This window comes from Python bivittatus, unplaced genomic scaffold (genome assembly GCF_059951505.1).
Source record: "Python bivittatus isolate LINGU-HERP-01145 unplaced genomic scaffold, Pbiv_v1 ctg000610_np1212, whole genome shotgun sequence".
In the NCBI taxonomy this organism is placed as follows: Eukaryota; Metazoa; Chordata; class Lepidosauria; order Squamata; family Pythonidae; genus Python; species Python bivittatus.
Window position 1 is genome coordinate 14,697,605 of NW_028277088.1, and position 25,847 is coordinate 14,723,451.

Below are 25,847 nucleotides of genomic sequence, written 5' to 3' on the forward strand. Positions count from 1 at the left end.
TAATTTACGTACCAGGTAAAGTCTCCTGGAGACAAGCTGGAAACACGTTTTCCTGGCCACGATAAAAAAGTGGATTGTTATTGCCTTCACTGGGCAATGTTTATTTAAATCTCTAGTTAGTCCTGGGATTCCCTGATGGTCTCCCATCCAAGGACGAAGCCGGTGCTACACTGATTAGCTTTTCTGAGATCAGCCAGCCAGCTTGGGGCTGCAGAACGTCCAAAATTCAACCCCACCCACTTCCAGCACCTGAGCCGCCCTCATCTTTTCCACAGCCGTCTTCCAGATTTCCCTCCTTAAAGCAGTGTGCGCCTGCGCATTAATATCCTCCCTGCTCGAATCTCCGCTTTCCCGTTTGCCCATCACGCGCGTTGTGGTCTAGCCCCGCCCCCGACTGATGGAGTCCACTGCCTGAGTTGCCGGCTCGCTTCGCTTCACGCTGAAAGAACACGGAGCCGTTTCCGCGCCTGCGCAGAGAGTGAGAAGACGAAGGAGCCGTTGGCATCCCTGCAGAGGGTGACGTCACTCCTCCCAAGCCAGCTGTCAACTCCGCCCCCACCCAGAGAAGGGGAGGACTCGGATTCGCCGGTTGCGGGTGCCGCCATGGCTGCCATATTGGAAAGGAAGTGAGTGCAGGAGGCGGCGGTAGGTTAGGGGTGGAAAAGCCCTTCTTCATTCGTAGTGCGGCGGAGGCCGTAGGTCCCCCCCTTGACCAAGGAAAAGATAATTCGGCGGTGGATTCGAGAGCTGAGCGGCACGGGAGTCTGACAGGCGGCACCCCAGGGGGGAAAACGGTGGCGGCAGCGGGCGGCGGCGGCGGCTTTGGCCTAAGATGGCGGACCCGGCGGAGTGCAACATCAAAGTGATGTGTCGCTTCAGACCTCTCAACGAATCGGAGGTGATTCGAGGCGACAAGTATATTGCCAAGTTCCAGGGCGAAGATACCGTCGTCATCGCGGTGAGCGGAGCGGAGGGGCGGGTAGCAGGAAGAGGCCGGGTGGGAAGAGGGAGAAATGAAAGAGGGGTGGCGCCGAGGTCTTCGGGTTCCCCCAAAGGCTGGGGCACCGACTGGAGGACCGGGTTGTATTGTTAGGGGCGGCGGGAGGTGAAGGTATGGGGATGGTTTGGGAGTGGAAAGCTGCTGCTGGGGCAAAAACCGGAGCCTGCGCCAGGGATGAATGGGGGTGTGAGACTGCCCGAGTAGGGTTGCAGGAACAGGAGGGAAGGGCTGGACGGAGCCTGGGATCCCATGGGGGCCGGGCAATGTTTGTTTAAGAGATTGGGCCCAAGCTGTGAGCTCCCCCTCCTCCCACGCACACCCGAAGAATTCGAGCAGCTGTGAGCTCCTTGGTCATGATCTCTTCCACGTATTGGAAGAAGGTGCCGAACTTACAGAAAAGCAGTCACCTCCCTATTGTTATAAGCTTAGTTGTGCAAAGCGGTCGTGGTATTCAAAAACATTTAAAAAAAACCGCTGGCGAGACTGTGTTTCACTGAATATTGAAGGGCTCCCTTGTGCGGGTGTACAGTCTGTGGTAAATGCATGTTAGGAGAAGTCGTATGGTGGTTACCTAACCAACTGTTTGCCCAGCAAGTTAGTTGATAGCAGCTGACACTTTTGTAGTAAGGATTTAGATTTTGTAGATTTGTTATCCCAGCAAGTTCTTATCAAAAATAACTGAATAGCAAACTTGTGCATACTTACATAAATTACATTAATGACCAGACTGTCAAGCAATATTGAACGAGTAGAATTAAAGCACAGCTTGAACCACATTAATAATGTTATTGGTGTTTTCAGAAAAGCATTTAATAATTTAGTGTTATGAAAATATGCACACATGGGAGAGAGAGAATGCTGAAACTCTGTGGTAGGCTTGTATGCTAGACTCTTCATGCTTGTGGAATTGGCATACTGGAATATCTCACCTCATACTGCAGGTTTTGTCAAAACAAAAACATGCATGTTTATATATGAAAGATAAGCTTTATGTTATTATTCAACCAATGCTTGATGCTGGATGCGTCAGCAATTGCCTTATAAAAGTTTATTCAGAACTGAAAATAAGGAGAAAGGTTTGGGAAAAAATAAAACTGATATGACTAGTTTGACTGCTCACTTTACAACAGCTCTGTAATAATTACTGTTTATATACAATAGTTTTCCTTTTGATAAGAAATTGTACTTTAAAACTATACTTTTTCACTTAGAAAACAGATGAGCCTTAGTTAATCATACATTATGCTCTTTTCAGATGAATTGTAACAAATAATGTCTGGAAGTCCTGTTTAAAATTGTGTCTGTTTAAATGTTATGGCTCATTCTAATTAACTTTCTATAGTGAGGTTTTGTGAAAATGTTGCTTTTTATGAGGATCTGAAAAAAGTTGAATAGATTATTTTGCTATTCAAATAAAACTTCTCTGAGTGACTTACATAGTATAAAAATACAGTAAGATATTATAAACTATAGCAACAATGGGACAGGAAAAAGTATTTAAAAAATCAGCTGAGGACTTGAAAAGTTCCTTAAAAAATTAAGGAAATCTGAAGAAATGGGAATATTACATCCAAGCATGTCTCTCCAGGAAGAGCATTTCAGAGATGCATTCTGGTGAAGCCACTGAAGAGATTTTCTTTCAGTTTATTTTATTCAATTCAATTCAGTTTCATTCAATTGCCAGCTATGACACATCATTTCTTTATGGCAACCTTCCCTACCTAAATGGTTTTATTTGTTGTAAATTACTACTTCCTTTGTCCCTGAGCGTAGCTGGGGCTGTAATAGCCACAGTATTTAAAGTCAGGTTGGAGAATTTGATTTAAAGCTTCAAGGACAGTTTCTCTTATTGGAGAAATGATAAACTATTGTTTTGGCATCTTTGTCCCAAGCATCAAAAGATTTTAAAAACCAATACCATTCTGAACTGTGCTTGGAAATGGCGGAGAAAAAAGTACAGGTTTTTTGAGAAATGAGGAGGATATTCTCCGAATCATAACACAGATCTGAAGGCCTAGGGTAAATAGGGAGAAATAATGAAAAACGTTTTTCCCAAGTGTTTTGGGAGAAAAAATATTTTTCTTCTGTTTTCTTCCATATTTTTCCAGTTTTTTTCATGCTTATAGTTGTGGTCTATCAGTATCAAAATTACACTTGGAATTAATTATTCTTTCAATGGTCTTCAAAAGTAGCCCTGGGTATAATGAATCTAACCTTGGGCTATAAGAATTGAATAATTTGAGGTATGCCATCTTTGTCTAAAATGGGTATATTTGGCACAGCAGACAAAAAGTTAGAAGCTTGGCCATGCGTTGCAGAAAAAATATAGAGAAATTTCTGTAATATACAAAGCTTGCAAGTGTCACAGGATATATTTGTACATATTAGGGCATTATTTTTTTCCTTTAAACCTCACAATTTACAGCATGTATACTAAAGAGTAGGTTATAGAAAGAAGGGAATTATGTAATCAGAGAGACAGGATTGATTTGAATTGTAGGTATAACTGCTGAGAGGAAGATCTGAAGCCACTTTTCTCCCCCCCCCCCATGTTTTCTGTTTTTATTTTATTTTTTTCTCTTTTTTTTCTTTGTCTCTTCTTTCCTTTTTTTCCTTTTTCACATTTGCTATATTTTTTTCTTTGAAAATATTTCTTATGTATGTAAAATCTTTTAATAAAAGCTATTTTAAAAAAAAATTAACAGCATGTATACTAATTTCCCAGCAAGCTTTCTTTTTTGTTTGTTTTGGATATTTGAGCTGGTTTATCACATCTTTTTGTCTTTTCCTTATTGGTCCAAACAGTCTACTCTGAATTTCACTGTGAATAGACTATAATTGTACTGGAGGAGGAATTAAGAAGGAAGTGAAAATAAGCCCCAGCCCTGATGGAGAGACCTGACAGTTAACTTGCTGCATGGAATAAGGATGCTTTGAGCAAATGAATGAGGACTATTGAAATATAGGCTACCTGTCACAAGCAAGCAGTTTAGTAAGGATAGGATATCTGTATTTCTCTAATAAACTTCTGTTTAATATAAAATATAAAAATTGACCTTGAAAGTGAATTTCACATATGAAATTTACTGAAGAAATTAAGCAGAATGCATTTCTATAATATATACATTTTGCTAATAATGGTCATGTTTGCTCTGAAAAGCTAGCAGATATATTTGTGTCTATCTCAATAGTGAAATGTCTCAGACTTCTCAACTATATGTTGTAGGGCCATAATATAGAGAGATTTGTTGGAACTTAGTTTTTAAAATATTCAGGGCTGCTAATTCTTTTGCGTGGCACATTATTTGTGTTTTATGTGCAGTGTGTGCAAATCAGGCGCGTGCACACACACAGAGAATGGTTTTCGATAAACATGCGGAAGTGTTTGTGTGAACTTGCCTTCAGAATTGTTAAAATTGGGTGCATGGACCTTTTTTCATAACAGCTGGTAATCCAGAGCAATTATTTTTAGTGTCGCACCCCTAAATCTACTGGCAGATGCCATGGTTTTTGGGGGAGTGGGGGGGCTTCTTTTAAGTGATCTGATGATGTGAATCTGATGATGTGAATGGATTTTTTTTCATGAGATCTCTGCAAAACACAGAGACATGCTTCATGGTGGGCGAATCAGAGCTGAAAAACTTATGGTTACTGTTTATCATTATATATGTGAATCCAATGTGTCAGAAAAAGCTTCTGTTGGTTCAGACTAAAGGCTGCAATCCAATATTCTTTTCTCACAACAGTTAATCAAATACCTATGGAAAGTCTGTAAACAGAACATGTGGACAGTTATACTTTCCCATGTGCTCCTTAACAATTGGTGTGAAAGGCTTGTTGATCAGATACTGGAAGAAATATACAGCAGTCAGGATTAATAGCCATGGAAAGCCTCCCATGATATCATTAGATTAGGAAACTTATAGGCAATTTTTACTTTATAACTTCAATGTAATAAAGTTTAATGTAAGTTAAATAAAATACTAGAGCTGTGCATGCATCAAAAATGTTTAGGAAGAAGTACTTTGGGTCTTATATGAGCATTGGACCTCTCTTTAATGAATGAACTAGTTTAAGTGTCTCTTAAAGCAGCAACGTTTTTTCTCAGACTCTCATGGAGCCTGACTGGATAGGCCTTCTGTTCTGTGGGTTTAAATTCTAATAGAAACCAACAGTGAATGTAATAATAAATTTTTCTTTAATAGTGTTATCAAACTTTTGCACTTCTCTAAATCTAATTTCATAACTTGTAAAGTTTTTCATTAAAAGAAATAGAAATCCTTGTTTATAAACTTGTAATGATTAGAAACAACAATTTTCTCTAGAAATTGAGCAGCTCTAATATACATGGAGACAACATACTTGTATTCAAAATCAGTAAACTGCATTGTTCATTCTCTTCAGAATTAACACTACTTGTTTTGGCTATTGTGTACTAGTTCAAAACAACAGATATTTCAGTATTTTTTAACAATATACTGGTTTTTGTGAAATCAGTATTGTAGTGACTTAAAAGCTCTTTAATACAGTTAATAATAGGGTTAGGGTATACTCCGTGTGATAAGAATGTCTAAAAATTATCTTTGAACCAAAATCATGTATGGTTGTTAAAGTTACCTTTTGTTTACTGGACTGGAAATAATGCAGTTTCTGAAAGTATTATCTTCTTGAAACAGCCTACTGAAAACAATCCCCAATTGGTACCTGTTAGAATTATGAAATATTATCATTTCATTTCATATCTCTTTGCTTATCTCTTTAGGAGTGTTAAGTATACAGTACTAGCAGTCTTTAAACATTGAAAGCAGAGGGATCATTCTGATTTGATTGGTGTTCTTAATGTAAAATTAGCATAGCATATTACAATTCTTAAAAAGCTCTTATTTTATCAGTTAGTATATTCTTGGATTACTTTTCAAGTTGTTTTTAGATTGTTCACTACTTTAGCATCCAGTGCTTTTATATATCAATCTAATAAGGGAAGCATCATTTAGTATTTCAGCAAGAAAATATTTCTAGGAACTATAAAATATATATTTGTCATTTCTTGTTTTTTTATTTGTTCCTTTGAATGGCAGAATAATAAGAGCTGCATTACATTTGAAGGCCTGGTATGCTTGATAAACACAGGCAAAAAATAATATCAAAATTAGACTGAATAATCTAATTATTCAAAGCTAAAATTAATTTAGTTTCAGACTATATTGGATCCCTGCATCTAACATTTTGAAATACATGCCTGAACAGTTTTAAGGGTTAAATCACTGCTTTTCAAGCATTGCCTGAACAAAACTCTGGGCATCATGTATACAGTATGTATTTATTAAAACTGACATACTGTCAAGCATTGGGTAAAAATAACCACCTTGAATGTTACCTCTTTTTTTTGCTGGTATTTATTATCAGTTTCATTATCATTAAATGTGCAGCTTGAAAGAAAATGAAAGTCTTTTCAAGGAACAGTATGAAGTTTAGCAAAAAGAAATTTTTTTGTTACAAATATTAGAGATGTACAGTATAACCTATGACTCAAAATTAATTGGAGTACCATAAGGTCTGCTCTAACTAATTTATAACTTTGCTTTTATGACTGTTTTTTTCCAGTCTAAGCCTTATGCATTTGACCATGTATTCCAGTCACACACTTCACAAGAACAAGTATATAATGATTGTGCTAAAAAGATTGTCAAAGGTAAGAGGAGACAACTTTACTTAAATAACAATAAAATATGTGAGTCACAGGTGTAGTTTTGTAACCTTATTTGTCTCGCCTTTTAAAACACTAATTTAGTTGCAGCAAGACAAAACAATGTAGTTTAGGTTCAAAGATTAGCTTGTTTTTTAAATGTGATACTAATGTCTGATTTTAATAAGTGTACTAAGAAACTCTTGAATGTAGTGTAAGGAGTCAACCACCCTTACACAATCAGAATATGGAACTTGGAGTTTGTTAATAAAGGGGTAGCTGGTTTTTTTTGTTTTTGTTTTTTGTTTTTGTTTGTTTTTTTGTTTTTTAAGCTCAGGTGGACAGCCTTGGGCTGAGGACTACATTAATCTTTGAGTGACATGCCAAGAGCCCCACTCCAAAATTTACTAAATGGACCCAAATTTATAATAGTAATTAAATAAGTACTAATTCAAATGGATTTTTCTTACTGTATAATTTCTCATAAAATAGATGTATTTCCCACCTTCATTTTTAAAATAAGATATTTCTTCTATAGAATTAATTGCTCCAATTCAGTTTTTTTCTAGTGTGTAGCAATTGGGTGTTGGATGGAAAAGCATGCACATTTTTTCTTATTCACCCATATTGTAGACATGCACTCCCTCTTTTCCTTCCAGTTATACTTAGAAATATTTTAAAAAAGAGAGAAACAATGGGCTTCTCTACTCTTTCTCTCCTGTTTAACCTATTAAATATTACCTATTAGCTCTCACCATCTAATTATCATGAACAGAAAGTGAATAGGCATTAGTATTCATTGGAGGATCGTGTGGGATGCTCTGGCATTAAGAATAGGTCCAGGAAGTTAGCTAGAGCAGAAAATATTCTGAATTATTCAGAGTAGAATTTATAGAGTGGGAAGCATTGTACTTGCTTCTTGCCACTGTTGAGAGAGTAATCATAAAGAGGAGACTATAGCCAGACAAAATGGAAATGAGAGTCAGGTGAGGGTGAAAGAGAAATGAGAGTGCATAGTGGTTGTTTCCTTCTTGCATTAAAGATTGTATTGCTACTAAATAAAAAGTATAGATTAAAGTCATATGAGGATACTGGGTGGAAGCAACAGCAGTAGCAAGTGTGCAAGGGCAACATCGCAAAGACATTGTCCAGTAATTTCTTTTTGTAGAGCACCATATGGCAACATCAAATTCGGCTATGCCATATTTAGGAAGGAGGTCCCTGTCACCTCAGAGAATGCTTAGGGGACAGAATGCTAAGTGTCCACCTTTCTTAATGCTTAGATTAAATGGTACAAACTCTGGTAGTGAGATAATATGCACTGAAACTCATGATCTGCCAAGAAGTTAAATATTTGCCCAGGACAAATACCTGCCCTTCCTTTTTTCCACAATTGTCTTGCTTTATTAGAGAGTTCCTTTATTGCATACCAAATGTACCAGACTTTCTGGAGCAAAACTTGATGGATCTTCCATAGAAGAGCATTGATTCCAAAGTACAGTGCTTTGCATGTAGCTACTGTGAACCTATCGTTAATGTATATTTTTTCCACTGTAGATGTACTTGAGGGATACAATGGTACAATATTTGCTTATGGGCAAACATCATCTGGGAAAACTCACACTATGGAGGTAAGATATTGTTCAACAATATGGTTACTTGGTTCATACTTCTCTGTACACATCTCAAACTCTGTATTTAGTGAGTAAGTAGTAAGATCCAAATTAAGGCAAGCTAGCAATAATTGTAGAAATAAATGAAAAAAGTTATATCTCAGGAAGACTTTCCCTAGTAAAATTAGTACAGTAGAAAACTTGTAGAAAACTTTAAATGTTAATGTAATTGTTTCTAGGGAATAATGTTTCTGTTTGTCAGATTAGCAAAAGTATAGATTCCGTTGTAAGTAATTAGTAAGTTTATTGTTGTAACTACGGGTCATAGCATATAGCATGCCATAAAGTACAATAAAATAACAGTAAAATAGTAAGTTTGTAAAATGAGGTAATAAAAAGAGTATTAGATGTAAAAAGGTTACAACAAAATAAGGCCAAAGCTACAACTAAGAACTTAATATTTCTTTCTAAGTTTAAATGACAGCAAAGTAAAAGTAGCAACTTGGCTACTGATAGTTGGGAACATATCTGCAAGAAGATATAGGTAGTCCTCAGTTAGTGACCACTCATTCAGCAACCATTTGAAGTTACAACGGTGCTGAACAAGTACTTAAAACTGGTCCTCGAAGTTCTGGCCATCCCAGCACCCCCACGGTTATGTGATCACAATCCAGCACTTGGCAACTGCCTCGCGCTTACGACAGTTGCAGCATTCCATGGTCACATGATTGCCATTTGTGACCTTCCTTGCTGGCTTCCCACAAGCAAGGTCAATTGGGAAGCTGGCAGGGAAGGTTGCAAGTCGCTCCTGTAAGTCTCTCCATGTGCCCTCCCAGACTTATGCCGGGCTGCAGCAGCCATCTGCACACCCTGCCGCCACCCAGACTACCCACCACCCAGCCACCTTGTGCTGAGCTGCAGCAGCCACCTGCACACCCTCCCACCATCCGGATCACCCACCACTCAGCCACACTTGTGCCGGGCTGCAGCAACCACCTGCATGTCCTCCTGTTCTTTGGAGCACCCACCCTGTGCCTGGCTACACTCGTGCTGGCCTGCAGCACCCACCTGTGCACATTCCTGCCCTCTGAAGCACCCATTCCCTACCTGGCTGCGCTTGCGCTGTGCTGCAACAGCCCCTTACCTGCCCACTGCAACTTCCTGCTGGCTTCCCCATTGACTTTGCTTTTTGGAAGCCAGCAGGAAGTCGCAAGGAGGTCCTTGTTTAATGACCCTTGATCCTTGCTTAACAACGGCAATGGGGACTGCCAGGATCGCTGTCACTAAGTGATACAGTCATGTGACATCACACTTTACAATTGCATTGCTTAGCGACAGAAATTTCAGACCCAGTTACCGTTGTTAAACATATACCTGTATATGGTATAATCTTAATTCAATGAATTTTAATTCTGACTAAGTAAGGGTATTACATCCCATCAATTTCAGTGAAAAAAAAGTTATTTCTCAGAATTGAAATTGGCGGGTTAGTTGATTAGATTTAGCTGGATCACGCCTGAACATTTTGCTTATAATAATAATTAATAGTTTATTAAATTTATACGCCTGCTGACTGCTAGCAACTCTGGGGTTTTTACATATTGTTAAAAATATTTTAAAAACAAGGAAATGAGAAAAAAACTAAAAATAAGAAGAAAAGATGACAAAAATTACAAAACCAGATGGGAACAAAGGAAAAACAACCCTCACAGTCTAAAAGGGGCTTCAAAGGCCTCGGTGAAGAGGCATGTCCTCAGGCCATTTGAACCACGAGTAGAGTGGGGGTGATTTGAATATCATTCCAGAGGGTAGGTGCTGCTACAGAGAAAATGTGCTTCCATGTCCCAAAAGATGTCATTTAGGGAAGGATGGAATGGAAGGAACCCGGAGGGTGCCAACGCTGTGAGATTGGATGCGCCAGGCAGATGCTATGGGAGACGGGCAGTCGCTTAAGTAACCAAGCCCTATACCACATAGGGCTTTATAGGTAGCAACCAGCATCTTGAATCGCACCCAGAAGCAAACTAGCAACCATGCAGCTCGCAAAGCAGAGGTGTTACATAGGCATATCAAAGCATGCCCATCGCTGCCCATGCTGCTGCATTCTGGACCAGTTGAAGTTTCCAGGTGGTCTTCAAGGGCAATCCCACGTAGAGCATATTTCAGTAGTCAAGCCATGAGGTGACCAGGCATCAGTGACTGTCTGAATTGTGAATTATGAATTGATTGTAACTATAGTTTTTCAAAAAGTCCTATTCATTCTTTTCAGACTAAATATGCAATCTTGGCAAAAATTAAATTCCTTTTTCTTTTTATTTCAAGGGGAAGTTGCATGATCCAGATGGAATGGGGATTATTCCAAGGATAGTGCAAGATATTTTTAATTATATTTATTCCATGGATGAAAATTTGGAATTTCATATTAAGGTAATTCATTCATTCATTCATTCATTCATTCATTCATTCATTCATTCATTCATTTTATATGGATACTTAACTTGCAGTGTGAAACTGGATGGCTAACATATTGTTAAAAACAACAGACAAAAGCAATGAAAGGAAAGGAAAAAGTAAAGACACATCATATATGAGGCCACTCACATTCCTGCACAATTAAATAGGCTCACCTAATGCCCTGGGCTAGGGCCTCAGGGAATAACCTGAGGCCCTAGCCTTCAATGCATTATGAAAAGCTGGCAGGTTGTGACTAGCCATCTCCTCCCTACAACATCAATCCCAGAGAAAGGAGGAGAACCATCACAATACTGTGCCCTACTTCCAAGCCTCTGAGCTGGTCCAGAAGCATACCATGATTGGTGGTATCAAATACTGCTGAGAGACCAAGGAGGTCCAGGATGGATGCACTACTTGCTAGAGGTGATCCATAACTGCGATCAGCACCGTGTCGGTACTATATCCCAACCTGGAACCCAACTGAAAAGGATCCAGATAATCCACTTCCTCCAGTGCCCTCTGAAGTTGAAGCCCAACCATGTTCACAACAGCCTTCTCTAAAAAGGGCAGATTGGAAACAGAACAAAAATTGTCCAGTACTGTTGGGTCCAGCAGTGGCTTCTTGAGAAAGGGATGGACCACCACCTCCATAACCACAGATGGGGCCACCCCTTCACTCAAGAAAGAATTTACCACAGCCTTGGCTAATTAGAAGGGACATGATCTAGCATGTGAGTAGCCACTACAGGGCCAATGACTGTCCGCTTCCTTGAGACCAACAGGCTCAAATTCCTCCCAAATGGCCAGGTCAGACGGTGCCTCAGTCAAGTCCATAGGAACATGACAGCCAGAATCCTGTTCAGATTGGCCCAGAGCAGATTCTGTCAGATGCCTTGAATAGCCCTCAGAGTGGTCCTTCAGATATTCCTCTGGCTCTTCCCTCCCCAGGAGGGACTGGGTCACTTTGAACAGTGCCACTGACTGGCTATCTCCAGAGGCTATGAGAGTGGAAAAACAGTTAGGTTTTACTGCTGTTATTGCAACAAGATAATCCTTAATAAGGGCTCTTGTGTTCAGTACTTTTAAAATTTGTTTATTTGCTTTGTAACTCAAAACAGTTCCCCAGGATTCTTGGGTGAAAATTCCCAGTTAGAATTCCTTTGACAGTGAATTGGTCATCTGGGTCCCTAATGAATGATAGCTTACTGGGGATGGAAACTGCTGTAAAGCTAGGTATTGTCTGAAATTCCAGTTTTTTGTAGGGGGTTTTGCCACTACTGTCAGTAGATTTTAATAGTTAGACATTTGTCACTGGTACAAACACTCTTGGCAGATTGGTGGAATGCAAGAGCGAAGAGAATCCAGAGTTGCTTTTGAGGGGTTGAGGGCCCCTCAAACAATTTGAAGGTATGTAGGGAGTACAGGCCATTTCCTATTGTTACAGCAGTGCAATTTCCCATTGTGTAACTGTAAATCCTTTAGTTTGAGATTAGATACAGTCCAAAGTTTATTTTCTTCTCAAACTTTACTAAACTTAACTCCTAAGTTAAGTGAGTACATTGTTAAGAGCTGATTGGTAGGTATTCTTGGGATCTGAGAATGAAAGCTCAGTTCTGTCTTACAAAAATTGGTGATTGTTTGCCTTAAAACAGATTATAGCACAGATATTTGGGTAAGATTAGTCTTCACACTTTCAAACTGCTATAGTTTGAAATCCCATGGAGATTTGAGGATAGTATTTCTTTACTGCAAAGAATTATATATTTTATATTTGAGGTGTTTTAGTGATTTCCGTACATACAGATAATACAGACATATTATCAGACATATGTTAATATTATGATGTTAGGATAAGAATGCTACCCAAAGTTGATTTGTACATGTACTCACATTCCCAAATTTGGAATAAGCTAGTGATATCTAACATTAGTGACATTTTGCTAAGAGCAGCATCATTTCTGATTTTCTAAACTTCATGGGTCCATTTTTAAAAAAAGCTATGTGCCATTTTAAATATACATTTTTGTAAACTTCTTTGTAATACAGTGGCTCCCAGAATGGTTCAGAATACTGTAATCAGGTTTATAAATGAATCATAGGTATATTATTTTAGCTTTTTATTGAATTTACATAGTTGAAAACAGTTATTGTTTTAACATGCCATATTCTTTTAGGTATCATATTTTGAAATTTATCTGGATAAAATAAGGGACCTTTTGGATGGTAAGTATATTCTTTCTTTTGAGGGGGAATGGGAGCATTTTTTTTGCAAACAAAGCATAATCAAACTTGATGTTAAATGTATTGTTAGAGCGGTTGAGAATCAATTGGAGACTCTAGTGAAATAAATACATACACGAACCCACATGTAGCTAAAACTGTTAATTCTTGAAGTACTAAAGAAAATCAAGTAAAATGAAATCTTGGAGACAAATTTAAGTAGGTAAGCAAACTGTAGAGTTCAAGATTGGGACATTGTTGGGCCATTTAACAAATAAGGCACTGATGTCCACATAGTAATAACAGCATGAGGATGGGCACATTAAAGAAGTGGCAGATAAGGGGAATTACAGTTTGGCCTTGTAAAAGAGAAGAGGTAGACAAATTCATGATTAGTGGCAAAATGCCTAGGAGTTAAGTATTATTTTTTATATAGTAACATTATTGTTTTGTACAGGTAGTCCTGAGTTTGTTTGTTTGTTTATTTATTTATTTATTTATACATAGACTTATCCCTGCCCATCTCCCTGCAATGGGGGACTCTGGGCGGTTTACATCAAATTAAAACAAATAAATACATAATTAAAATTTATAAAAAGACAAACACATCTACACAAATGGAAAGAAGAGAAAAAAAATCCAAGAGGCTGATGGAAGCCACACTAGGCCTCTAGGGGGCTAGCCAACCCCATTTCTGACAACCTCCCTTCCCGCCCAGTTAATGACTGCCCTTACAACGAACTTACAACAGTGCTGAAAAAGTAGTTTTATGACCTGTCCTCGAACTTAGATGGTTGCAGCATCCCACGGTCACGTGATCACCATTTGCGAGCTTTGCAGCCGGCTTCCATCAAGCAAAATCAATGGAGAAGCCAGCAGTAAGTCGCAAGTCATGGTCATGGGATGTCATGAGTGGTTCACTTAACAACTGCAGCTGAACTGATGTAAGTCCAGTGCAGTCATGTGATGTTTCACTTTACTACCATGTCGCTTAGCGATGGAGTTGCTGGTCCCAATTATAGTCATTAAGTGAGAACTATCTGTACTGTGTTAAATGCAAAAGGCTAGTAATGCAAGGTAAAACTGAAAGAGAAAAAGCAAACAATGATCAGAATTTTGAAGAGGTTAGGCCAGCCCTGTATGGCAAATACTATAATGCCACCATATAAATTGTAATGTTACATTTTGAATAGCTATTGTCACTTTATCTTAGTAAAGGGATTGGAAAAAAGTATAAAATGTAAAATTCATGTGAATACAGTATTTTTCCTAGGGAAGAAAGCTAAGGAATTTAAAGCATAGGGGGGAAAACAATAATGGACCTAAACTTTAATCGAAAATTTAAAAATGTCAAGTTTGTAACCAGTTAAGTAGAGGTCTACTTCCTTTGTCTAATTATTATGTTATGGAAAATTGCTGCAAAATACATGATGGCATTAAAGTGGTATTAAAATATATCCAGAAATATTTCTGAAGAATCATGGTTCTGCCAACAGTTATTAACTAGGAGAATAGCTCATGCCCCATTACAAGGAACTGTGTTCTGGTAGTAGCAAGGAATGGCTTTTGTTGTCTTACTCTGTTTTTGAACCAGAAGTGTCTGCTCTGTCACAGTTAAAAATAGAGCAAGGCTAGTCTAGGGCATGGCTATCTAATGAGAAAATATTAACTGTTGTAATGTTTTTTTTCCCCTTTTAGTCTCAAAGACCAATCTTTCTGTTCATGAGGACAAAAACCGAGTACCTTATGTGAAGGTGAGTATAAGGTTTGAGTATGTAGCCTGCATCCTTTAGTATTTGTTTAATTACTGATTATGTTACAATATATTTTCACAGGGCTGCACTGAACGTTTTGTATGTAGTCCAGACGAAGTTATGGATACTATAGATGAGGGAAAATCAAACAGGCATGTAGCAGTTACAAGTAAGTGGTTTGTTTTAGTTTAATTTAAAAAAAAAAGTCAGGTTGCTATAATTAAGAATTAGTATTTTTTGTTCCAGTGGATAACTGTCTAAACTCTAAACATATGCAATAGAAATAAAATTAATTAGGTTTTAAATGTTGGACTAAAATACTGCCCTCTTCCCCGTTTCTCTTCTGTAGCAGGGATAACTGATTTCCCTGAATGAAATGGGGATGGAAATATACTAGCAATATTATTACAACTTGTTCTCTGCTGATTGCTAGTGATAATCTGAAGTCTCTACTTCTGCTTTGGCCCTTCTTTCCACAGAAATGGAAACCTTTTCCTCCAAGGAAATGGTAATCTCTGTGACATTTTCAGCAATTAAGTAGCAATGATTTTCCATTTCCTACTAGGAAGAGTTACATGGTAGTAAGAAAACTTGTGGGCTATGGACAGATTGTAGAATGTATAATCCAATATATCTGAAGGATACCAGGATGGGGAAGACTGTTTAAGAATCATGCAACTTTCTGATGTCCCTCCTATCCTGAATCTAATCCTTCCTTATGGGGGGGGAAAAAGCAAGTGTTGTTGTCTCACCAGGAGTCAAGCTTGACTTAAGAGTGTCTGTATTTTTTTTATTCCTTCCTTACCTTGGTGCCAAATAAATATAGCTTTAAAAATGAATGGTTCAGTTTCATAGATTCTGTGGGTAAGTTACAGTTCTTTTTGATAAATGGATATATTGTTTTTTGTTAGATTTATTGATTGATTTATTCTGCTTTGATTTATGAGGCACTTATAATTCAATTATCAGGTAAAGATTGTTGCCAGAACGGACATTTATAAAGCTTTAAAACTGTTCTTTTACAGACATGAATGAACATAGCTCTCGAAGTCATAGCATCTTTCTCATTAATGTAAAGCAAGAAAACACTCAAACAGAGCAGAAATTGAGTGGAAAGCTTTATCTTGTAGACTTGGCAGGTAGTGAAAAGGTAACACTTTGATGTTTTGAAAGTACATGAAAATAAGGTATCATTTAACTCTTTCAACATTCCCCCCCCCCCGAATATATCAGAGAAAAGTGCATCTAAGGCATTTAGTATGTATTTCTTCCCCCATTATTCTCTGGGGCAAGGGAGTGTTTGCCATTTGGGGAGAAGAGGGCAATTCACAGTAGGCCATCTATTTTCTTTGCAAGAACTGGTTATTTAAAATTATGTAGTGATAAGAATATGTAACACACCTGCAGTATCCTTATCATTATCCTATCACGATATCTGGCTCTTCGAAGGAGTACCAGTCACAACTGAGAAATACAGTAAAGAGTATGGCTATGCTTATTATTATGCTTATTTTTATTCCTGATTATATTGGAAACCTAATTCATGTCAGGCTTTGCACTACATCAGCAGAGCTTAAAAATATTATAGGTTTCTGTATTGCTGTTAGATCTAGATACAATTATCTATATCATGGGATTGTTTATGATACTGAGAAAATTGGGAGAAATAAATAACTTTCTATTTTGCACTGTTTTATAATATAAACTTTTCTCTTACATTTCTAGGGTTCTTGGTTGACTCCTTTTATAATTTTAACACTGCATTTTAAGATGGGTTATAGATTACTACACTTGCAATATTCCTCTTCTACACACTTATTAGAGCTTTCCTTTTAAAATGACATGTGACTTATATATAATTTCTGCAGATTTTCCATAATTTTGGAAAATCATCAGGAACAGGTTTGGGGCTGGGGTACATGGGAGAAGTGTTTCAGTGGGAAAGACAAAAGCTATATTACATGTGTCTTCCTAGCTACAATCCAAAATTTGTAAAATACAGATCGATTAGGCTTACAACTTTTTACATTATTTTAGGTTAGTAAAACTGGAGCAGAAGGTGCAGTATTGGATGAGGCTAAAAATATCAACAAATCTCTGTCAGCTCTTGGAAATGTCATTTCTGCTTTAGCTGAAAATAGTGTAAGTATGTCAGTGATTTGAAAATGCTTGATGCAAATTGCTTAATTTCAGCCATGAAATGTGTTACCCGCATGTTAATTTCCTTCACTGCTTTAGTATGCGTTGAATATTTTAATAACTCTGCTCAGTAACATTATGCATAATTATAGCATTATGCAAAATTACATAGAACTTTCTGGTTGAAAATACCATACTGAATTAAACTTAAATGGTTCTTGGTTTGGGAAAATACAAAATATTCTCATCTGTCTATAGGCTTTGTTTTTTGTTTTTTGCACTTTCAAGTCAGTGTTGACCCCTGATGGCTGCCTGGACTAGTCCCTGCAGTTTTCTTGGCAAGATTTCAGAAGTGGTTTGCCATTGCCTGCTTCCTAGGGCTGAGAGAGAGGGACTGGCCCAAGGGCTTTGTGCCTAAGGTGGAACTAGAACTCATGGTCTCCCTGTTTCTAGCCTGATGCCTTAACCACTGCACCAAACTGACTCTCAATGTCTGTAGTAGGGGAAAGTAAAAAAACCTTTTTTTTATTTGCAGACATATGTACCGTATCGAGATAGTAAAATGACCAGAATTTTACAAGATTCTTTAGGGGGCAACTGTAGAACCACAATTGTTATTTGCTGTTCCCCATCATCTTACAATGAATCTGAAACAAAATCTACACTGTTATTTGGTCAGAGGTGAGTGAACAATCTTAAGGAGATTGTAAAAGCAGAATGATTATATTGAAGCAGACTTTAGACTTCCACAAAGTCTGTCTGATGCAAGTGTTGAGCTGTTGTGTACATAAAACATACACGCACATGTATCTTTGCCTAATGTCTGTTTCTCTAAAAAATCTTTCTTAAAGCTTGTCAATATTTGATTCTGTAAGTTCCTTGTCAATTATTATAAACCATCGCAAATAGAAAGTTCGACGTTCTGGGATATACATCTGGAAATTGATGTGTTATTGGGATACAAATCATAGGTGATGCACTGAGCCTTCTCAACTGAAGTTTTTTCACCTGGCTTATTTTGCCACACTCCTGTATGCAACTAGTATTGTTTTCTGCCAAATGACTGTCTTGAGCTTCTGTTTCTCACAATCATATGAAAGATGAACTAGATACAGTGTGCCATGCTGTGAAGTTGCATAAAGGTGACAAAAATATGTACAAGTTGTTTTAATTATTAAGAAAAGAGATTGGGGTTGAAGATTAACATTGAAATTTTCTATACAGTTTAAACAATCTTATATTTAGTTAACTTTTAATCTGCCTTTAAAATAGAGCCAAGACTATCAAGAATACAGTGTGTGTTAACGTAGAATTAACTGCAGAGCAGTGGAAGAAAAAATATGAAAAAGAAAAGGAGAGAAACAAAACACTGCGTAACACTATTCAGTGGCTTGAAAATGAGCTCAATCGATGGCGCAATGGTGAGATCTTCAGTAGTGTGATCACTTTTTATTAATGGGTAGAATTAATTTGTATAGTAAATGTGAAATGGCATAACCAAGGCTTTCACTTATAAATAACTCATATAACGTTGTAATAGGAATGTAAGGTATTTTCAACCTTTTACAATTGTTTTGTTCTTCAAAAGGCCCTTTTTTAGCCTCACCTTTGAAATTAAGTAAAATTCTCTATAGTACTGCAGCTAAATAGTTATATATATCAGTTGATTAGGCTGAAGGCTTATGAAGAGATCAAAGTATCAATGACATTGTGTTCTAATACTAAATTGCTTTAAATTTCAGCTGTGCATATATAGAAATTCTGTATTCAGTCCAGAAAGGCAAGATTTTATGGGTATCTAGATGGCTTTTGTAAATATGAATAATGGATTTTCAGTGAAATGTTCCTGATATAAATGCTTGTCTAAAGTTGAGTCAGTTTCTAACATTTATTTTGCTGAAAGTAATTACATCCTTGGGAATTTCTGTTTTAAAGGAGAGACTGTACCTCTAGAGGAACAGTTTGACAAGGAAAAGGCTAATTTGGAAGCATTTGCTGTAGATAAAGATATTGCAATTATTAATGATACCCCAACTGCTACTATTGGAGTAATTGGCAACTTTACTGATGCTGAAAGGAGGAAGTGTGAAGAAGAAATGGCCAAAGTGTATAAACAGCTAGATGACAAGGTATGTATGACAAGCTATATATTGTACATTTGTTGATTTAGAGAAAACATACAGTAAAGTGAATATACTTGAATTATGACATCTTTTGCATGAATATGGGAGTTGGAGGTTGGTTGCTGAATGCAATTAGAGTGGTATATAATGTAAGTAAATGAAACACCTAGTGAATAGTTCAACATTGAGCAGGGAGTAAGACAAGGAGCTGTGATATCTCTGTTTAATATATTTATAGATAAATGTATATGGAATGCTTGTAGTAATGTTAGAGATGTTTTGGTTGAGGGCTTGAATATGCATGTACATTTGTATGTAAATTATTCCATGTTTTTGGCTGAAAACCTGAATGATTTTGAGTGAATGACAGATTGTATGATGCAATGAGAAGCATGGATCTGAAAATTAATGTATCAAAGACCAAATTTTATTTGACAGGGAAAATGGAATCAGTGATTGCAAGTTATTGATCAGAATAATTAGATTAAGTTTATTCAGGGCATGCTGTTTTGTAAATTGAGAGATAAACTTTCAATTAATCTGTATTTTGGCAGTCCTATCTTATTGCCATTGATACTGAATGGCAGATATAGATATAGATGTATATATCTATACATCAAACTGTCAAAGGAGGTGCTGACCTAAGAGATGCATGTATATATTTGTGTGTGTGTTTTTGAACTGAGCGTTCACATTCTGAAAGTCTGATAGGATCTAAAGAACTACTTTGGGCATATTCAAAGTTTGGGTCAGATCTAGTTTGTAATTAGTATTCTTGTTAAAAAAAAAGAAATGTGATAGAACTGCCTCCACCCTATATCATAAACTGCCTTGAGTCCGTTTAGATTTGAAAGAGGGACCCTCTTGGCACTAGGAATACTTGTTACGAAGTTCTCTTAAATGATAATAAAAGCTGCTTGACATGTAGAATATATGGCTATGCTTTTTGGATACTGATTGTTTATATTAGACAGGATCAACTTAATGAACAATGCCTATTTTTACTGAGTTTTACAACTGAATAATTTTCTTTCCCCTTTTTTATTCAGGATGAAGAAATCAATCAACAAAGCCAATTAGTAGAAAAACTAAAAACACAGATGTTGGATCAGGAGGAGGTGAGCATTACTAGTGGTTATATATTGTGAACAGCAAGAAAGCATAATGGTGCAAAATATATATGTTGTTTATTGTATAAAAATTGTTGCTGTTACTAAAGTATGAGAAATGTAGCTCATGCTGTCTATATTTCACAGTTTATTTTTTTAACTCTTCAGAAGAAGATTCTATATTTTGATTAGGGTACTGGTTTCTGAAGGATTTCTGCTGGCCTATGTAGTGAATCACTGAATGGAGATCTGTAAATATCTAGAACCTAACAAGATTTAAAACAGAGATTAGTGTCATTATAGAGCCTTAAAATAAAATGAGTAGGTATATCTTATGCTAACAATTTATCGCACTAAGCTTTCTGGAATATATTCATTAGAGTTTAAGAAACAGCTTTTAAAAAATATTTACTGATAGTCCTTTTTTGATAGCTTTTAGCATCCACCAGGCGGGACCAAGACAATATGCAAGCTGAATTGAATCGCCTTCAAGCTGAAAATGATGCTTCTAAAGAAGAGGTAAAAGAGGTTCTCCAAGCCCTTGAGGAACTTGCTGTCAACTATGATCAAAAGTCACAAGAAGTTGAAGACAAGGCAAAGGAATATGAACTACTAAGTGATGAATTGAATCAGAAATCGGTAAGATAATAGAAAGGATTTCGGTCAATAAACCAAGCTTTGGTTGTCAGGTAACATTAACTATTAACTGAAAAACTCTCCTACATGGGTCTTTTTCCAAATATTGACTCTTTATTTAATATTGACTATAAATTGTGCTATTATTCAAATCTACGTGTGGATTAATTTATGAAAATAGATATGTTGGATATCTGATGTTCAAATTAAATAAAGATGATATGAATAGTTGTTTTAGCTTGCACTAGTATAACTTCAGGGAAATACTCCTAAATTCCTTCCTATTTGTAGGAATGTAATTCAACTGGAAGATCTTCATTTATGTTCTAAGTATGCAGTGCCACTAATTGCTCTAATGATCGATTGCTACTAGAACAAATTTGTGTTTTCTTCTTTTTGAGATACAACCTTGGGAAGAATTAAAATTTTGAGGCAGTATACTGTTATCATACCTCTAGTCTTTCAAATTTGCAGTTTAACATATGTTTCACAGAAGACACACACAAGTTACTATTATTGAGAAACTGAATAAAAGGCAGAGGTAGGGTCCCAAATGTTAGATTGCACAATGCTTGCTATAGAGCTCAACAAAATACTCTATTCACAGAAAGCAAACTGATGGTAATCAGGAAGGTAGCATACAGCCTCTCTATGTTTGTTTTATATATTAAAAGGTACGTATGGATCTGTACAGTCAATTACAGTGGTGCCTTTCCACAGTCATTCGCTTTGGGCTGTTTGCCTTATTATATTATGTACAACTTTGGATACTAATGAATTTGCTTCTATTAGCATGCATTCATAAATGTAACTGTATATTTGACCAACTTTGTAATATTCATAGTTTGAGTTATCTTATTTAAAGATCCCATATGGATTGTACCTATGATACATAATTTCCCAGAGGGCTCCATTTAATTATATGTGTTGTGTCATGGGCTTGTTGTATCTTGTCTGATTTTCATTGACATGTAAAGAAGCTTCTATTTGGAGGGAATATTTGGGAATTTAAGGTTCCTCATACTCCTTTTTAAAATGCAACTTATTCTCAATTTTCGATTTTAAAATGTTTGTCTTCATACACATTGAAATGTAAGATATTTGAGGGTTATAAAGTTTTCCAGTTTCTCAGTATCATTTGGTATTACATTACTAATCCCTGTGTTCATAGGTTATGAGAATAAGTCAGTTGCAACTTATAGGCTAACTATAGAATTTTTTCATTTGGTTAATGATTAGGTTGAAATGTAGAAGATAGATAGGTGCAAGGGCAACAGTGAAATGTGGGAATTCCATTTTCTCCTTCCAGCAGTTGTCCTGAGATGACCGTTTTTCCTGAACAGCACTGTCAGGAGGCTACAGCAGTCAGCAGAAAGCTCTGGGCAGCTAGGAAAGAAATAAAAAGAAAAGTGACCAATACTTGGGGTTTATAGGAGTTGGCAGGGGTACTGCAGATGCTTGTACCTTCAATAGCTTGGTTAGATAATTGTGCGCAATGACTTTAATGATGACTCTAGCAGTGACGCAGAAGCTTTCATGATCATACCAGTCTTTCAGAGCACAGTGAGAATGATCTTGGAGCCTACCACTCTTGAGCTCACAGAACTTAGAAAGAATGTTCCATTAGGAAACAAAATATGACTATTTGAATGAAAATTAAGTTCTTGGAATTAAGGCAGAATTCTTGAATTGATTTTGGGCTGCTGAAAACATTACCTGGGTAACAACGTTTTTTCTTGTTCCAGATAACATTAGCTAGTATAGATGCAGAACTTCAAAAACTTAAAGAAATGACTAATCATCAGAAAAAACGTGCAACTGAAATGATGGCATCTCTGTTAAAAGATCTTGCAGAAATAGGAATTGCAGTTGGAAACAATGATGTAAAGGTAAGCAACAGAAAGCCATCTAATGAACCATTAAGATTCCAAATCCATTCCTGCCCCACATGGCACATGTATATGTGTAAGTGAATCCCTGACATTGTATGTCTTCTCTCTTAATTATTAATTCATCATTATAAATATCATTACAGTTTTTCTGTGTGAGAAATACTGTATAAACTTGTGTATCTCTTTTAAGAGAACTTTAGAAGTATGCTTGCTGTTTCCTGTGAGAGCATCTATTGTGTTGATGTCAATACAGCACTCTATTAATAATAATAGTTTATGAGAGATCAGCTGTAGGGATTGTCAGAAGTGGCAATAAAAACAGTTTTAAAGCAAGTAAATACTTAGTACTTACGGAAATGTTTAATGTTAAATCAGAATGCCCCAAATCTGTCACGTGCAAATGGGGCTTGATATAGTTTGTGTGTCACTTTTGCCACAGTCTCATTTAAAATAGAACATCATAATTAAATCATATAGTTGACAACTTACTAGGAAAGAAATGTTCTAATGCCAAATAATATGTGAACTCTGAGTACGTTGCTGGATCATTTTATGAACTTTCAAACTTTTGGAGTTAAACATTAGTTCTTCTTTCTTAGCAGCCAGAAGGAACTGGTATGATAGATGAGGAATTCACGGTTGCAAGACTCTACATCAGTAAAATGAAATCTGAAGTAAAGACTATGGTAAAACGATGTAAGCAGTTAGAAAGTACACAAACAGAAAGCAATAAGAAAATGGAAGAAAATGAAAAAGAACTAGCAGCCTGTCAGCTTCGTATTTCACAGGTAAGTTTGTTCTGTTTGTTAAATACTTTGTAATAACCTTCTCCAATCTGATGTTCTCCAGTGGCCATTCCTTTCTGGGAGTTTGGGGGTCTTGTTGAACATAAACGTAGGGGGAGAGGGTTTTTTCCCCCCCAATCTTAAAATGGCTGTTAATGAGGGTGTTCTATCTTATCTTCCTGTACAGAACAGAAGGTTAGCATTCTGTTGCCAATGAATGTGCTGAGTCCTTATTGGGCTTGAAAATATTTTAAAATACTTTTTCTAATGCTTGAAAATCTTGGGGTTCCTCCAAGTCCACTGATACTTCCTCTTTGTGTGCCTGTGATGCCATTTTTGATACAAAAGTAACTGAATATGTGGCTGTACATAGGAAATGGAATTACTTTTTCTAAGCTATGAATATTAGATTTTATTTGGTTGAACATTAGTAACTCAGATTGAGCTTGAAAGTAGTTTTTAGTGGGTTTGAATTTTTTTGGACTGTAATATGGCTAGTCTACAAGATAGTAGTCAGCAGTTTTCAAAATGGGTTATAGCTCTCAGTGTGTCTAAGGTACAGTTGTAATAAATGTGTAGCTTATTGTTGGCTTCTGTGGGTTCTAGTTTTCCATCTAAACTGCAAAAGAGAGATTGTAATTATAATATACAAAGGGAATAACTATGTCAGATGCTGGATACTTACAGCACTGTCACAAAACCATGCAAGGAATCCACCTGAACTGATATTTTTTTTATTAGGGCAGCAGTGGTTTTTTTTCCTTTCCCCGTATGGCCTCAAAATCCTAATGAAAGGCTTAGAAACCACCTTTGAGGTAACGGGAATGTACTCATCCCCATTCTGTTAATGCAAATTGTTTTTATAATGGAAGTAATTTAAAAATGTAAGGGATTCAATAGACTTCCATATTCTTGGACTTTCTCAAGTGTAATTCTCACATGTGAAACTTTTGCTGTTTTAGATCTTGGTTATTGTTAGTGTTCCTTGAATAAAATTTGCTCTTATAACTCAGTATTAGAGCAAGCAAAGTAAGGACAGTACAGATTGATGAAACTGAATTATTTGAAGAAGCACATATTTGGCTTTGCGTACTACAGATGGTATAGGAAATATTCTTCAACTTAGTCTTTAAGTATTCTGCAAATTGTTCAGTATATGCTTCTCCTGATGCGCATTTTGGTATTTTGCTTTAAATCATCAGTTTGCTAACCTCTGATACTTGTCTCTGTAATTTATTGAAATATCAATCCTATTTTCATCTTGAAAGCATGAAGCCAAGATCAAGTCACTTACAGAATATCTTCAGAATGTGGAACAGAAGAAAAGACAGCTTGAAGAGTCTGTGGATTCTCTTAATGATGAGCTAGTTGAGCTCCGAGCCCAAAGTATGTATTGCTTTACATTGTTGTTTTTGATGATGATGATTAAGAGCATGAATCATGAGCTAAGAAGTTGAGGATACAATCTTATGGTAACTGGCACATCTCTGCAATAAGGGGATGGTGGTGTATTTTATAGTAAGCATGTTTTAATCACATATGCGAGGGGATTTATTCAGATATTAAGGTGATGGATTAAGACTGGAGAGACTTAGGTTCAAGTCATCACTTGGCTATGTAAGCTCTGTAGGTGACTTTGAATCAGTCACTGTTTCTTAGCCCAGCTCAGCTAGGCTGACTTCAGGATGACTTCATTAGGAAAAGTTGGAGGAGGGAGTATTATGCTTTGAATTTGTAGAGGAAAGAATAATATACAGGTAGTCCTCACCTAATGGCCATTCGTTCCGCGACCATTCAAAGTTACAGCGGTGCTGAACGAATGGTATACTATGCCCAAAGTTACGGCCGTTGCATCATCCCCCCATGGTCACATGATCAAAATTTGAGCACTTGGCAACCCATCCACACGACTGCAGGGGCACTTCAACTCCCCCCACCTTCCTATCCCCCCCATCTCTGCCCTTTTGGCCTCACTGCACAGCAGTACTCCTCGGTGGTGGTGGCACCAGGCTGAAGTAGAGGTCTGGGGCCTTCAGCAGTCTCAGCTGGCCACCACTCTGGGCCTCTACTTCAGCTCCAGTGCTGCTGCCACTGAGGAGTGCAGCCTCAAGCCCTGCGCCATGGCCAGCCACCACAGCACAAAGCCCTGTAGGCCCTGCTGCGCCCAGCTGACCTTCACTATTTTCTGTTGCTGACTAGGCATGCCTGGCCTGGCCCTATGTGAGGCAGCTGCTGACCATGCCAGGCCTTCTTCCTGAGGCTGCTTGTGCCGTTCTTCTGATGCTTCAGAAGCCCTTGGAAACTTTCTGAAGACTTTCCAAAGCATCATGGGAATGGAGCAGGTGGCCTTGGGAAGAAGGCCTGGCATGGCCAGCAGCTGCCTCGCATAGGGCCAGAGTGGGTGTGCCTCATCAGCAGCAGGAGAAAGACGGTGAA

At 37.3% G+C, this 25,847-nt stretch overlaps 1 protein-coding gene across 1 annotated transcript in view; it reads left to right on the forward strand.

Moving 5' to 3' along the window:
- Positions 1-563: 563 nt before the first annotated feature.
- The window catches only part of KIF5B (kinesin family member 5B), a 37,406-nt gene continuing 12,122 nt past the window's right edge, over positions 564-25,847 (forward strand). The window contains exons 1-17 of the mRNA XM_007439335.4: positions 564-958; positions 6,605-6,692; positions 8,244-8,317; positions 10,622-10,726; positions 12,928-12,976; positions 14,672-14,727; positions 14,809-14,896; positions 15,753-15,877; positions 16,765-16,869; positions 17,402-17,547; positions 18,139-18,287; positions 18,802-18,995; positions 20,039-20,107; positions 20,531-20,737; positions 22,480-22,623; positions 23,226-23,414; positions 24,680-24,797. Of these exons, the coding sequence (XP_007439397.1) occupies positions 833-958; positions 6,605-6,692; positions 8,244-8,317; positions 10,622-10,726; positions 12,928-12,976; positions 14,672-14,727; positions 14,809-14,896; positions 15,753-15,877; positions 16,765-16,869; positions 17,402-17,547; positions 18,139-18,287; positions 18,802-18,995; positions 20,039-20,107; positions 20,531-20,737; positions 22,480-22,623; positions 23,226-23,414; positions 24,680-24,797 (2,032 nt within the window). The 5' untranslated portion in view covers positions 564-832. The remainder of the gene's footprint in view (positions 959-6,604; positions 6,693-8,243; positions 8,318-10,621; positions 10,727-12,927; positions 12,977-14,671; positions 14,728-14,808; positions 14,897-15,752; positions 15,878-16,764; positions 16,870-17,401; positions 17,548-18,138; positions 18,288-18,801; positions 18,996-20,038; positions 20,108-20,530; positions 20,738-22,479; positions 22,624-23,225; positions 23,415-24,679; positions 24,798-25,847) is intronic.